The sequence below is a fragment of the Anomalospiza imberbis genome, chromosome 3 (genome assembly GCF_031753505.1).
Source record: "Anomalospiza imberbis isolate Cuckoo-Finch-1a 21T00152 chromosome 3, ASM3175350v1, whole genome shotgun sequence".
NCBI lineage: Eukaryota > Metazoa > Chordata > Aves > Passeriformes > Viduidae > Anomalospiza > Anomalospiza imberbis.
In genome coordinates, this window is record NC_089683.1 from 81,741,010 (window position 1) to 81,756,013 (window position 15,004).

Sequence of the window (15,004 nt, forward strand, 5' to 3'; positions counted from 1 at the left end):
TGAGGAAGCCCCTGAGGTCTCTGCCGACAGGAACCCTTTCTCATGTGGGCCTGCCTTTTGTGGAACTTGTCAGTCTGAAGGGACAAGGGACACAACCAGGCAACCCCAACTCAGTGACAGTTTCAGAATCATTTACATGTTGTTATTCCAGTGTTATTTAAAGTGCTGTTATCAACAACTCTTTTGTAGATTTCCCCATCCAGTAACTAGGGCTTATCAGCTGGAAGTACAAAATCTTATCAGTGGCTTTATACTCCAGCACCATTCCTCTCTTATCCGCTAGCCATTATTTCAACCAAAAAAGCAGGCAGCAACCTTGGTCCTGTCAGATGAACTGGGAATGAGATACAAAGACTGCCATGAAGAAAAAGGAATATTGTTAAGAAGGTAGTGGGCATGAGAGAGGATGTGACTGTGCAGGCAGCCACATGAAAAAATGTGCATCTTTAAATCCATAACAATCCGCACTCCACTTCTGTCAGCATTCTATTTCTGCTCACAGATGCAACTTCTTGTCTTTAACCACCCTCTCACTCTACTCCAACACTTCCATAAGGCTCCTATGACCATTCTTGGCATGCTTTTAGGATGAAAGAGACAAACTAAAAACCAAAATAGATTTGCTCTTGATGTTTGCAGACACTGTTTCACATGACCTCTCCCAGAATCCTTCCCAAAACCACAAATGGAAATAGGGGCATAAGAATTGAGGAGGGGGGGGAAACAAAAACAAAACAAAACAAAACAAAAAAAAAAAAAAAAAAAAAAAAAAAAAAAAAAACTACCTCCAAAACTGAAAGAAGTTCTAATGAGAAAAGAAAGGTACTATGTATATTTGCACAAATATAAAGAATAAAAACAGCAAGAGACTTCACAATGCAGACTCTGAGGAGGTCATCAATGAGCTCTTATGAGATCTAATCAGGCCTTTAACCAAGTTCTAGCTGGACCATCACCTCGGTCAAGATATTCAAAAGCTGTCACAATACTCAACACCACCTGTACAGGTGAATTTTCAAATACTCTCAAATAAGCTCATCAGTTTTATCAAGGCATTGCATCTCCAGAATAAAAAGGGAAAGCCAGTGTGGTCTCATAACACAAATTATTGTTGATAATATCAGCATTCTGCCACAAACATTTGGGTTGAATTCATATGAAGTGTGGAGAGCTTGGCTGACATAAAAATAACTCCGAAATCTTGCTCCATGCCAAAGAAGAAAATCTTACAGCATTTAACTAATACTATTTTAAGGAAATCACTGAGGAACAGGAACATGGAGAAAACCATCCTGAGGCCACTTCAATCTGACTTATTGGCAAGATCCTTCTGCTCCATGGAGGAAAAGGCATGCATTAAGTTTTTTCTTAGTGACCTTCTCAATTCCTTCTCAGAGGAAGCTAAATGTACTGTCAGCCTAATATGCTGAACCAGCAATTGTAAGCCATGCTCCAAAAATAATGAGGTAAGAGAAATTTTGTCTTCTATACTCTGTACCTGCAGTAGCATGTATGATATTGATATATTAGGTAGCAGAACAGAAATAAACAATAGGATTAAGCTGCAAGCTTGGAGAATACACAATGTTGTTTCATTGTGTCTTGTGATACATAATTAAGTAATTAAGATATGTTATCAGTGAAGAGTCTGCATTCTAAAAGGACAAATCAAGAAGATTTTGAGGAAAAACAAGAGGTTTACGGAGTTTGATTCCTCCAAATAAGGGGTAAACCTATTCCTGAACGGCAATCTACAGAAAAGAGATTGATACAAAGTACTGATGGCACCAATGGGAAATACGTCACCTGAGTTTTGACATTCGGATTATGTGAAGAGATAATGCACATAGCTTTGTGAAATTTCATATACATCAGTTCCCAAGAATTGACCAAGCTGGTGTCTTCACTGCCTGTATCACCTTCTCCAGCTTGGGGATGCAAGCTATGGCCTGTGGACTCAAGAGAGGGGTAATGCTTTCTCTCCTACATAAGAAGCATCCCATCTTATCACAGATTATACTCAGGCAATCTGAATTTTAGTCTGTGTGAAAAAAAAGAAGCTTAACTGGTTTACACAGAGGTCACTTTCAAGCATTCCTAAAGGAGCAAAAATGAAATCTCAAGAACAGCAAAAGCTTTTCCTTTCATGTTTTTCAGAATTGTTGAGAACTAGCCAGGTCATTGCTTCCCATTGCTTATGTTTGTCACAGCATACACCATGTGGTATCCAGATGAGAAGCAAAGCCCATCACCAGTGTGAATCAACAAAACCAAAATCCCGCACTCATCATTGTGAATGCGAGCAACCTTGGACCAAGAGCATCACTTCACGCTGTTGTCACACCTCTTCTCCTAATGGCAGTAGAAGTGAGAGCTGAAAAGTTACCTGGTTGTTTCCACCACAGTAACTGCCTTATGGAACACTAACAGAGAAAAAAAATAAAGGGATTACATTTAGAAACAGATAGACAGGAGGGAACCTTCAGAGTGGAGCAATCAGAATGATCGTTGCACAGCCCCATGGCACCTAGTGTGGACAACCATTAAAAAAACCTTCCAACAGCAAATAGACTTTTCAAAAAATCAGGTAAATCATTTGATGTCTGATATTAAAATACAGACTGTCAGTTTGATGAAGGCTGTGGAAAAATTAACTGCAAAAGCTACTTCATATTCTGACAGAAAAATATTAAACACAGTTTTTCCTTTTGTCTTCTTTTTATAAGATAATTGTAACATGAGCAAAATGGTGATGTAAAAAGAAAGCACTATCTTGACTCCAATTTTGGCTACAAAAATGAAATTATTTTATAGAATTCTGATAGCAATAAAAAAATTAAGAGTTCAGACCAAGCACAATGGAAATATCTTTACTTCCTTTAGAAGCATACTAATTCATTAAAGCATTATAAAGCAATTGTGCATGTCAACCTTGAAGTTTAAAATGTAATAATACATCAGTTTGTAAAATACATCTAGTTTGTGCTAGTCAGTTGGCAGCAACTACTGAAGTTACAAGTTGCCAGTAACTTTTTACCCAATGAAACAAGATATTCTGAATACTATCCTGGGTTTTGACTGTTCGGTAGATGGCATTTTAAATGTCATGGCATTCTAGTCTACCAGTTTCAGATATTTCAATACAAGCGGGAACCAAAATTAACAAAATTAATGGAGCAATTAAAAACTCATTCAACTGCTGAGAAAAAAAGTGTAGAAACTATTGCTGCCTTGATAAGCAGTCAAGCTTCTAGCTGCTAAAAAAATTCTTAAACTACTTGACATTGAACATAGAACAAAAGAGGACATGAAGAATGCCACATCAAGTAGGGAAAGAAGCCATAGTCAGTACATTGCATCACCTAGAATTTCCAAAGATGTTCAAACCCATAGTTCACACTACCTCTAAACACAATTCATACTAAAACATCGCTGATTTGAAAGGGAATATCCACCATTGACAAAGTTCTTGTCCCAGTTATCTCTCCCCAGAGATGCTGGAGTCATGGACAATCCTGTCTACTGCTCTCCCTTCTGAATCAGACATGATTGTTCATCAGCAGGAAAAATATTTCCCTCATGGTACACGTTCTTGTTGGTTATCAAGCCCACTTTAATGATGTCACTTCTGGCTGCTCCTGCAAGATGCCATTGTTTTCCCTGGCCTGTGCTGGGCAGAATGAGCCCACAGCAGTTCACAGAGATCACTCTGTAGCCTCAGTCCTTGATCATTCATACCTGTCTGCCCTGAGTCATTATGATATAACACCTCCAACAGCTGCTCTATCAAACTTGACTCCAACATCCTGACCAGGATCCTGTTTGCTTCCTCTGTCCTCAGCCTGCATTTCTCAGTTCTGTGTTTCTTGAAGCCAGGGGATGCAAAGTATGTCAGCACGAAGCCCCAGTGGTACTACAACCACTGCCTGGGCTTTCTACAGGTAATGCATTTGCCTATGAGAATGGAGACAGGCAAAATATGAGGGATACCCTTGCTACCTCTGCAAATTCCTCAAGAGATACTTGCTCCAAAACAAAATTGTCTGTATATTGAAGAGGACCAACAAACCATAATTTTCTGTATCTTTGGCTCTCTTCATGTGCCTGCTCTACAGACAAGGGGAAGAAAATCCTTTCTTCCTGCTGCTCAAATTGTTCCTGAGCACCTTGTTGGTGAGGGCAAGCTCAATCTACACAGTCCTGGGAACTACACTACAGGGAAAAATCATTCCCCTCTAGGCAGCTAGTCTGAGTGATGCACCACAGGTATATAACAATCCATGCACCTCATGTATTCCAGGAAAAGCTCAGCAAAATATGCCCTGATGTTTTACTGTACGCAACCTGTGTAGACATGCTATATCTGCATATATATCTATAGATACTGAACCATCATTCTTCATAAACATCAGCAGAGAAGTCTGCAATCCTGGGAAATTATCAAGGAATACTACCTGCCTATACTATTATGGAGTTCAGTCTTCTCAAACCTGAAGCACTGAGGTTTGATGAGTGAGTGATTTCTCTCTTTTTTTTTGCAGGGTGGATGTTTTTTGTTAAGGGTTTTTTTTTGTTTGGTTTGTTTGGTTTTGGTTTTGTTTGTTTGGTAGGATGATATGGAAGGAGTCCTTCCGACTTGCACTTCACAGAATGAATTTGTGATTTGATCCACATCTACCAAAAAGGACAAATGGAGGTGCAGTGACTGGCTAATTGGCATGACCATGCATCTGGGATGCAGCATGCATCATGTTCCAGATCAAAGCAATTAAGATGATACAGACTCTGGAGGGGATTCCTGAGCTGCCACAAGCCCAGGCAGTGGTCCATAGCAGCACCTAGCTGAGATGGGCTAGCCCAGGTCTTGAAAGTGTGTAGGCTGGGACCAGAACTGGCCTACAGCTCCAGGTTCTTCTGCTGATTAAGTGTTCTGGACCTACCAGCATGTCCAGGAAAAAAAAAAAAAAAAAAAATAGAAAAGTTGGCCCACTGGCAGTTAAAATTGCAAGACATTCTGACACATTTTCTAATGAGTAATTTTTAAGCCATTCTAGAACATTCCTTTTACATCTACAAGGAAAATGTTCCAGTGGAGGTAACCATCCACTACTCTGCTGGTGATAGCGGGCAGAAACCTTTCCACCAGAAAATGCAATGCAAGTTGCATTCCCACACATGCAGCTGCACAGGCAGGTTTTCTGCTCTTTGTTTTGACCAGCCAGGATGGCACTGGGCAGGGAAATTATTGTGATTGCCTCCTTTAAGTAGCAAAGAAGTGCAAAATACCCAGCCCTTCTCCAGCTCCAACTTACTGTTGCTCTCCTCCTGCTCCTTGGTGCTGCTCCTCCTTGCTGTCGTCCCCCACGGTCCCTTGCTGGGGATACCACAGCTTGTGTCCAGTGACAAGCACCTTGCTGTGTCACTTCATAGCTGTCTTGCACCTTTCCCTACAGCTACAGCTTAAAGACTATTATCACCATGAGTACAAAATCTTTCTGAGCTCTGAAATACTCAACAGTGAGACCTAATGCTCTGACCTGATCTTCTTAAGCACCCTATTCCTTGTGTCCTGACCCACTGTCACCTCACCCCTGCTGTAAATAGTGCAGGGTCATGCTGTGAACTATAACATACATCTTATTGTCTATACCCTCTGGAGAATACGTAACACTGGGAAATAGAAGGAATGCGTGTAGTGGCTGCTCTGTGTAAACTCAAACCTCAAATAAAAATTAGGGATAATCTCCTCGAGCTTGAATGAATTGGGAGTCATCATTACTTACAGCAGAAACACTTGGCAGTCCTCCTGAGCATCTTTCATAATACAACAGTACCTACCCTTGCCCTGGGGATTTCTTCCTTCCCAGACTTCACACAAGTCTGCTTGCCCACACTTTCTGCATTTGTTGTTGCAGAGTCCTTGAAGAAAAGCCAGTTTCTTCTTTTTTCACCCTAGTATTTGGTCAAATGTTGGGACAGATTTTTTTTTTCCTCAAGCCCATTTAGCCTTTTTGCACTTCTTGGAAGGAAGTTTGATGACACAGCCTCAAGACCCTGTGATGGGAAAGTTACAGTGGTATTACAGGACAGAAAATCCACTGACTCATGGATTACAGTGACACACATTTTCATTTGATAAGCTGTCAAACATTTTATGCCAGAAGTAGCTGTAACATTTTTAAAGCAACAATAGAGGCATAGCATGAAATGTTCTACTGCAGCTTTCAGGACCTGGCCCTGCCTGTCTTCCCAAGCAGTCAGCCATACCCACACTGCTTGTTTCACAGGCCTCACAACTGTTGCAGCTTATTACATTGGAAGCAGCACACAATAAGCTCTCTTAAGAAGAATCATGTATCCAAATTGGATCTCATTGGTCTCAATTATGACCTGAATTTCAGCCAGCAAAGCACAGCATAATTTTGCAGCTAATCAACTAGCGGCTAATTCTGACTTCAAAAAGCCTGGAGTCATCTGCATAGGTCCAGCTCTAACAGAAAAGCTCTCCTGCTACCTGGTGTCCACAGACAAGTTCCCAAGCAGTTGCTATTGCACGCAGCCAACACTGAGGGCAGTGAAACAGCATGCTTTGTCACACTAACTTGCAGAATGATGAGGGAAATCCTTTTAATACAAAAGATCTTCTCTTGAAGAGATGTGGAGCAGATGATGTGGAGATGTGCCTCCAGTCATCCAAAGAAAGCAAGGAAGTTCAATCTTTGCATAGATCTGGATTGCTTTCTGCACACTGTGATTCATAGGTAATATGAAATTATTATCTTATACTTCATGATGTTATCCTTCCTTCAGTGAAGTGAAAGAAATGTCAGTGCTTGACATTAGTTAGCCTAATGTCAAGGATAACGGTGATACTTTTTTAAAGTCAATAAAATATAACAGTGATACTTTTTTTAAGTCAATACCAGCTGCATGCAGTGTCCCTTTTCACAAGGCAGAGATAAACTCGGCATAAATCTCCATTAGGAATGTCTCACACATCCCTGAAATCACAACTCTGGCAGTTGCACCAGCCAGCACTCTTGTGGCAGCTCAGAGCTCGCAAAAACAGTAATCACATTACAATTTGTTCTATATTCCTCATCTCAGCCACACCTGTGATATAATGAAAGAGCTGTCTAGCCCATACTTGCATCCTCTTTCATCCCCAACAGCAACCTGCCCTGCAAGGATATATAGCTCTCCTGGTGATGCCGAGTCTTGCTGTATCTCCAGCTGCAGCTGAAAAAGAACAACTTCCATAGGCTGTGACACTAGCAGAACGCACGTCTGCTGCTGTGCTATGCGGTCGCAGAAGGCATTTGTCATCTGTCTCCATTTCTCCTGCTCTCTCCACAGTGCTGGCCCTGCAAGCAGATGGCAGAGCTGCAGAGGACAACTCTAACACCCACATATGCACCAGACCAAGTTTCACCAAAATGCTGCAATGCATACGCTGCTGTGGGACCCACAAAAGCGGCTCACTCTGCCAAGGATGTGGGACAGTCCCAACAGGGCACCATGTCACTTGTCATTGACAATGCACACTTGATTGCATGTGTGGCAGCAGCAAACATCTCGTAAATTGAATATTCCTCCTGAACTGCCTCTGCACACTGATTGCTCAAGCGGTCCAGAACCAGGCACCAGAATCAACTGGATATGAGTGCCCTGAGAAGTAATTTATTTTCAACATTAGACATTATGAAGTTTAACTGCAGTACCACAGTACTGCTGCTAGAACAGAGCAATATGTAAATGTTCTTCTTTTGAATCTGCAACATAATGGCAGAATGAGGGGTTTAAGTATGACTTAATACAGGCTGTTATTATGTAATATATCAGAAACCCGTCAATTTGGTGTCGTAAATGGGTTTAAAAATAGTTTCTAGACTGGTTGCAATTCTATCTGCAGTACTATGTCTTTGCCCAAGCAAAGGAACACTGTTAGAATGAAACAAAATTGCAAGGAATTACAGGGGTTTGCTGCTGCAGCTGCTTGGTTTTTAAGGCACTGCCTTGAAAGTATCACTTACAGTACTAAATCACTTTCTTTACATACCATGAATGAATACAAACCTCCAGTTTTCTTTCTGTTTACCGAAGAGTAATATTCTGAATTTGAACAGCATTTCAGCTGACAACTGATGTATACATTTAACATAATGGGGAATAAGACACTTCTGGCATTCATCATTTCAGGCAAGCTAAGCTAAAGGAAAAAGTTAGCAAACTTAGAGAAGAAGTACACAAGCTGTTCAAAAATGAACTTCAGAATTAATTTCTAATTTTCCTGACCATCAGCAATAATGGTTCAAAACCTCCTTTGAGCTTCCACCAGTGACACAATAATCCCTACCATTTTTAAGATGGTACTTGGAAAGCTTTTGAAGGTTATGATTCTATACTGCCTTAGGCTGGAATCAAGAAAATCCCTTCCAATCTCACATTCATGAGGCTGTCACATCCTACCCACACCTATGCAACATTGAACAGCAAAGACAATACATTTCCCAAAAGTTGAGAGTCGGTGTTTTCTTAAAAATGGGTATTGACAATTTAAGGCCATTTATAAAAATATTCCTGAGACCCATGAAGTAGCACGTAGTCCTGAGGTTGGTGTGGGACCTCCAGCCCCTCCCTGTGCCAATAGCTTTTACCTTCCCACTGGGCATCTGCGAGTGCCACTTCTCTGGCCACCTCTGCAGCACTCCAAGCCCCCTCACTGACAGTCACCCACCTCTGCACAGGCTGAGCTGGGACATCACTGCTGCAGCTGCTGCTTTACCTCACAGATGTGTAGGAGCTATTTTAAGCTTCTTCCCCCACCTCAGCCATTATCTCAAGGCAGAAAGCAGCAGCACAGCTGGACCGCATGGCAGGATTTGGCCAGAGCAGAGCAACGGTGCGGCCAACACCCTTGTCTGAATGGCCACCTCCCAGCTGGGGCTAAACACTGGCTGTGTCAACAGGTTCATGTCACATTTCTGTTATCCAAAAGACCATTTTCCTTCCACAATCTTTTGCCCAACACATTTTATTGCCAATAGCAACAAAGCAGTACCTGTTCACACAAAATACAGGTACTGCTAAGCTGAAAAAAAACCTCCCAACCCCTCAGATATCAGAGTAATTAGTATGTAGACATGGAAATTCTTAATAACATCTTAACTATTGTTGGAAAGGTAATTTGTGGGAGTTCTCGAGCTCACTGGTTTGCATTGTTGAAAAGACAAAAAAAAAGTTTAAAGCCTTTCTTTGCACACCATCCAATTTTTTATGCACTTCATCAGCTAGAAGTAGAGCCAAACTGAAAAATTTCTGCCATTTTATGCACCATGGAAACAAGAAACCTGTCAATCTGCAATTACCTATTCTACATCCATTTGAGATCAATTTCTGCTGTGGGAGTATAGCCAACAGGTTCAGATCTACAACCTGTGTTGCTCATGGGAGACTGACATTGATTATTTTTTGTTTCCTTCTCAAATAAGTACAAATATTAAAACATAAATCAGATTGATGTTAGAGTGAATGTTAAACTGCATTACAGATTAATAAAGACTATAAACTTTTCATGTAATTTCTTACAGCAATGTCAACAAGAGGATATAAAAATATTCAGTGTTCATCTGTGATAAATGTGATAAAACTGCACACTGATTTCCTAAGTATTCTCATATATTCAGATTTTCTTCTAGAGCTGAAATACTTCTTGCTTGAGCCCTATGAAAACTACTTATTTTTAACAGCTCATACTAATTTCATATTTTTCCCCATAAATTAAAAATTGCCACTTTTTAAATTAGACTTAATTTGTCTGATAGACTACTTTAGCCTGAAGGTTTATTGTGTTTAATTCAGAGCTTTTGTACCTTTCAAATGCTGGTGCTCATTTGTGAAACTCTCAAAAATACATTTTAAAATCCTCAGTATAAGAAGTTCTTAAAAGAACTCACATGCTTCAACATCATGTGCATCATCTCTTTTAGTGGGATTCCCCAAAGTCATGCACAGCTTAAATGCTTTTCTGTGTCGGGTTTGAAACTTTCATGTTAATTAAGTGTGCTACAAGCAGAATTAATGGTTATGACTGTCTACAGTGCTCACAGCAGCTACAAGGCTCTCTCATCTTTGACTCAAACCATTAAAACAGAATGAGCAGTAATAGCACATTTTCAGTATCTGTAGCAATACAAAAGGCAGGCAAAACCAAGTGAGGTGATGTGGACAGGAAGGTTTAGATCCTCCTTCCAGGCACCTAGCAGGGCAGGTGATCCAGGCATAACTCTGCTCTGCTTCTTTGAAAGAGGGTAGTAGTTGAATGCATAATTAGTTCTCCCCAAATGTTACCTCCAGTATCTCTGATTTCACCAGTATCCAGGCAGCAAACTGGGACAGGCAAAGAGCAAGCATGTATGTATGACTGAACACACTGTTACTGTATTTACATACTAAAATAGGAGTGAAAACTCTTTCCCAATATCCACATGATGGTGCATCTTCATCTGTGGTGCGAAGAGGCCTGATTACAAATTTTTGAGGCCTGATTACAAATTGCTACCTAGAACAACTACTAATCACTTACCAGAGAAAACCATCATTGCTGAACAGTTACTCTCCATAGGTCTTCACAGCAGAAACAAGCAACTTTCTAGGGACACCTGTTATCCACAACCAAGTATTTGGTTCCATACAGGCGTAAGTGGGTGAAGTAGCAGCTCAGACTATTCAATATACTTCCCTTTGGATTACAATTCATTACTTATTAATGACATTTTAAATATGCACTATCTGGCACAAAGAATATGGTCTTTGAAAAACTCTAATACTGATCAATTACATAACATTTCCATAATGATACAGGAACACTGAAGCATTTTCTCCTTTATGTACTTTCATGTGATTTCTTAAATCCCAGATGGAGAATAATTTGTCTTCAGTCTAGTTCTACTTGAGGCAGTACCAGTCTGACATTTTGCTTTCAGGTTCTAGCAACATCAGTACTGAGATCAGAGGTATTAAAACTTAGAAAATCTGACATGTTATGTCAAATTACAAAGACGGTATCTGAGAGCAAATGGAAGAACAGACAGACTGAATTAAGTAGCAGAAAAGGGGAAAGAAACATGATAATAGGAAGGAAGATAAGGACAAATGTACAAAAGTGAAAGATTAAACAAATATTCTAGCGTAATCAGATGGGTGTGAAGAAAAAACATTAAACATCGTTGAAAGCACAGATGTAGGGATATAAATTCAGACATACAACATGTAGCTACATACAGTATGGGCATGGTCCCACTAACACGTATGCACATACAAGATTTTTTTTGCAACATTTGCATAAGCTAGAGGGTAATACTCATGTGAGTAACATGTACAAGAGGTAGCAGGATTTGGCCTCTCACTGTTTTTCCTTGTGTACATCAAGTGTATCTGTAAAACATTTAAGCAGACATTTCAACTTTGAAGAAGCCTGAACTTGGAAATAATAGGACCTAAGGGAAACCCTTCCAGGAAAGCTGGTGGAATTGCAGTTCTGCAAAGCACCGAGAGGAATACCCTAAGGACTAATTATTTGACAATACAACTAATGGTATTACTTTGAAGCATAATAAAGTTAAACCTGCAGCTTGTGTAGATGTGGAGTACTTGCTGGAGGGAAGCACAATCGATGTGTGAATCCAGAATCGGAGAATCCTAATTAACCCTCTAACTGCTATCAGCAGGAAGGCTAATAGCAATTCTGAAATGGTGTAAGTGACTTAACCCTAAGGGATTGCTTCTGTTAATGAGACACTGACTGTTAGCTCTCCTCAGCCTGTTTACAGCAATGAGGCACCTTTATAAGGCAATAAACAACTGGTTTGCCTAATAGCAGGCTGGAATTCTTGTGAGTGACAGAAGTTACTGTCTGAGTGACATGAGTTATTGTCCTCATCCTACAGATAAGAAACTAAAGTCCAGTATGTCACTTTCCATGATCCACTGGTCAGGCCAGGGATGGAGTTTATGGGTCAAGGTCGTTTAGGATGACATTACAATTCTCCTCTAGAAGATGACATCTGATGCTCTACTGGGAATAGTGTTTCATAGAATGTTAAAAAACATGAAGCATAAAAAAACCCCAAGAGAGTCTGTCTTTAGTAATACAATAATTAAACTTCTTACAAAGTATTCTCATTTTGAAACTACAAAAAGAAAGGCGTTAAAAGTCTTTAAATGAGCAATCAAAAACCCATTCCTTCTCCAAGTGTTTCTGGCTGTGGCTTGACAAAATGGCAAAAATCTCAATATTATACATATAGGTACCCAAAATATATGGAGCCAGGCTTCCCAATACTACTTCCCTCATCTCAGATGGTTCAGCAGACTTCGAGACTATTATCCTATAATTTCTATCCGCCTCTGCCAGTACTGTGCCTCAGCTTCATTTGCACCACTAGAAAGATGCAAAAGATAGGCTTCCACAAGATTAAAAAAAAATTAAAAACAATATTTAAAAAATGTACTTTAAGAACAGTCCTCAAGGAAGCCACATCTTACTGTTTTATATCTTCAAGATATCTATGTTGCAAAGTGCAGCTAGAAATACTTCTACAAAAATCAAATTAGTCATTTAGCACCATCCACAGCAACCATTTACACAAGATTTTTCTGCAACATGCATTGTTTCCTAAAATTATTAAATAATCCATTGATTACATTATTTTAACTATAATGTTCAGACTTTGCAAACTATTGCAACACACACAAGTTTAGTTACAGAAAGAATGGATTTCAGAAGTCACGGTATTGTGGGCTTTACAGAATATATGTTTTCCTTGAAATGATACGTGAATATCCTTGAAGAAGGAACTACCTCTAGCCTATAAAATAGAAATACTGGCAACACTCCCTGAAGTAGAACACAGGGGCCTCTAAAAATAAGCCATGGTGCTATCAGCAGCACAGATTACTTTTTTTCTGGCAGAGAGAGCCCAATGCATCCAGAAACTACTGTGAGGGGACACAATCAGCCAGCAGCAGGTTCAGCCATCCCAGATGCCCTGGCAGCCACCCCGTGCCATGACAAGGGCGTCAGCCTTGTCACCTTCCAGTCTGGGCACACCCTGTGTGGTGGCAACATCACCATAAGGCTGCCAGCACCAAGAGGCAGCTGGTGGCACCCCCTGTAGCAGGGAGTGCTGCAGAGCAGCCCCCTGCCTGAGGTAGAGGCAGTGGTGTGGCCACCCTCAATGGGATGGGAAGTCAGGGAGTGTATTTTGTTTGTGTAAATATGCACGTGTGTGTGCTCTCATATACACGTACCTACATACACACATCCATGCACAATGTGCACGAACAAATATGTGCACATACATGTTATATGTAACAGGTATAATTCGCGCCATTTTCTTGCATCATATATATATAATATTAAATAGTTGTTAAGATGTACCTCTTGGCATTAGAAGCCCCGCCCTTCTCAGGCAAAACTAAGTGTGTGTTGAAACCTGATTTACAAGCAAGGAGATGTGGCTCACCAGGAGATGGGCCTTATCTGACGCGATATGGACACACCCAGGGGCTGATCACCATCAGGAACATCCCCTGATCCCGGGCCGATACATGTGAATACTCTGTTCCTGTAAATTTCATCAAGAGTTTCCACGACACCAGACTTTGAATTTCTCTACCTTGTCGCCGAGAAGGAAATCTCATCAACTTATGGGACTTTGAATGAAACAAAGGACTGAATGCCAAAATCCTGGCTTCAGGCAAAATCTTCCCTATAAAAATCGCTTGTACCAGGATGGTGGTGTGGGGGCATAGAGTGAAACCTCTGCTGAGGCTGATCTCTGTGTCTTGCACCCAGCGCCGATCCCGGGCTTGGCACTGTCCTTTTCCGTGTGGCTGGCTAAGTTAGATCTCTATTGCTAAAATAATTTTTTTTTTTTTTAATTTGGCTGGATCATTTTTCATTTATAACAATTCATATCTAAAATCACAGAATGAGCTGAGCAAGAAAGGACAACAAGGATCATTGAGTCCAACTCCTGGCCCTGCGCAGGATCTCACCAAGGGCCTGAGAGCACTGTCCCAACAGTTCTTGAGCTCTGTCAGGCTGGTGCTGTGACCATTTCACTGTGGAGCTGCTCCAGTGCCCAGCCACTCTCTGGATGAAGAACCTTATCCTGATACACAACCTAAACCTGCCCTGGCACAAATTCAGGCCATTCCCTCGGGTCCTGTCTCTGGGCACCAGAGGAAAGGTATCAGTGTCTGCCTCTCCTCTTCCCCTCGAGAGCATGTCGAAGGCCGCAATACAAACACACCCGCGCGCACACACACAAACACACGTGTGTGTGTGTGTGTGTATATGTATGTATGCACTTCAGTATGTACAGATGTGTGGCTGTGTCCCCGGTACGTATCCGTGCGCCTCCCCCCGGCACCGCCACCAGCCCCAGCCAAGGCTCCCGCGCCGCCGCCGCCGCCCCTCCCTCCGCCCGAGGCCTGAGGCGGGCGGGCGAGCCTCACTTGGTGGCGTCCGGCCTCTGGCCCGGCCCCCGGTCCGTCCGCACACCCCGCCGGCGGGGGAAGCCCCGGCCCCGGCCCCGGCCTTACCCTCGCCCTTCTCCTCCTCCTCCGCCATGGCCGCAGCGCCGCCGTGTCGCCATGGCGACGCGGGCCTGCTCGGGCCCTCTCCTCACACCGCCGGGGGTCGGGCGTCGCTCCCCGCCCGGCTGAGGGGGTGGAAATGTGTCCGAGCCCCTTGTACGGCCCCCAGTGCACCCCTCCGCCCTTCCAGGCAGCGATCCAGCGAGCCCCTTCAACCTGCCGCTGCACAGGACTCCATTTCTCTTAAAAATACAGCTGTCCCCAGCAATTGCGGAGATTTCCTTGTGTCTGAGCTTTAGGAAGTGAAAGAACATTTTATTCTAAATGCCATCACGCCAAAACAGCTAAAATATTCTGTCTTAGTGATATTAAATAAAACTGCAGTTTAAATTTAGCTGTG

The 15,004-nt window shown here is 41.8% G+C and overlaps 1 protein-coding gene across 4 annotated transcripts in view; it reads right to left on the reverse strand.

Annotated features, from left to right (window-relative positions):
- Window positions 1–14,709, reverse strand: part of EFCAB2 (EF-hand calcium binding domain 2) — a 30,253-nt gene extending 15,544 nt beyond the window's left edge. Inside the window, exon 1 of one of the 4 annotated variants that reach the window (XM_068185388.1) lies at window positions 14,628–14,709. In XM_068185388.1, coding sequence (XP_068041489.1) covers window positions 14,628–14,638 — 11 coding nt within the window. In that variant the 5' untranslated portion in view covers window positions 14,639–14,709. Of the gene's footprint in view, window positions 1–5,783; window positions 6,034–10,585; window positions 10,769–14,610 lie in introns of those variants that run through there. The other 3 variants (XM_068185386.1, XM_068185384.1, XM_068185385.1) reach the window with 3 other exon arrangements.
- Between the last annotated feature and the right edge of the window lie 295 nt (window positions 14,710–15,004).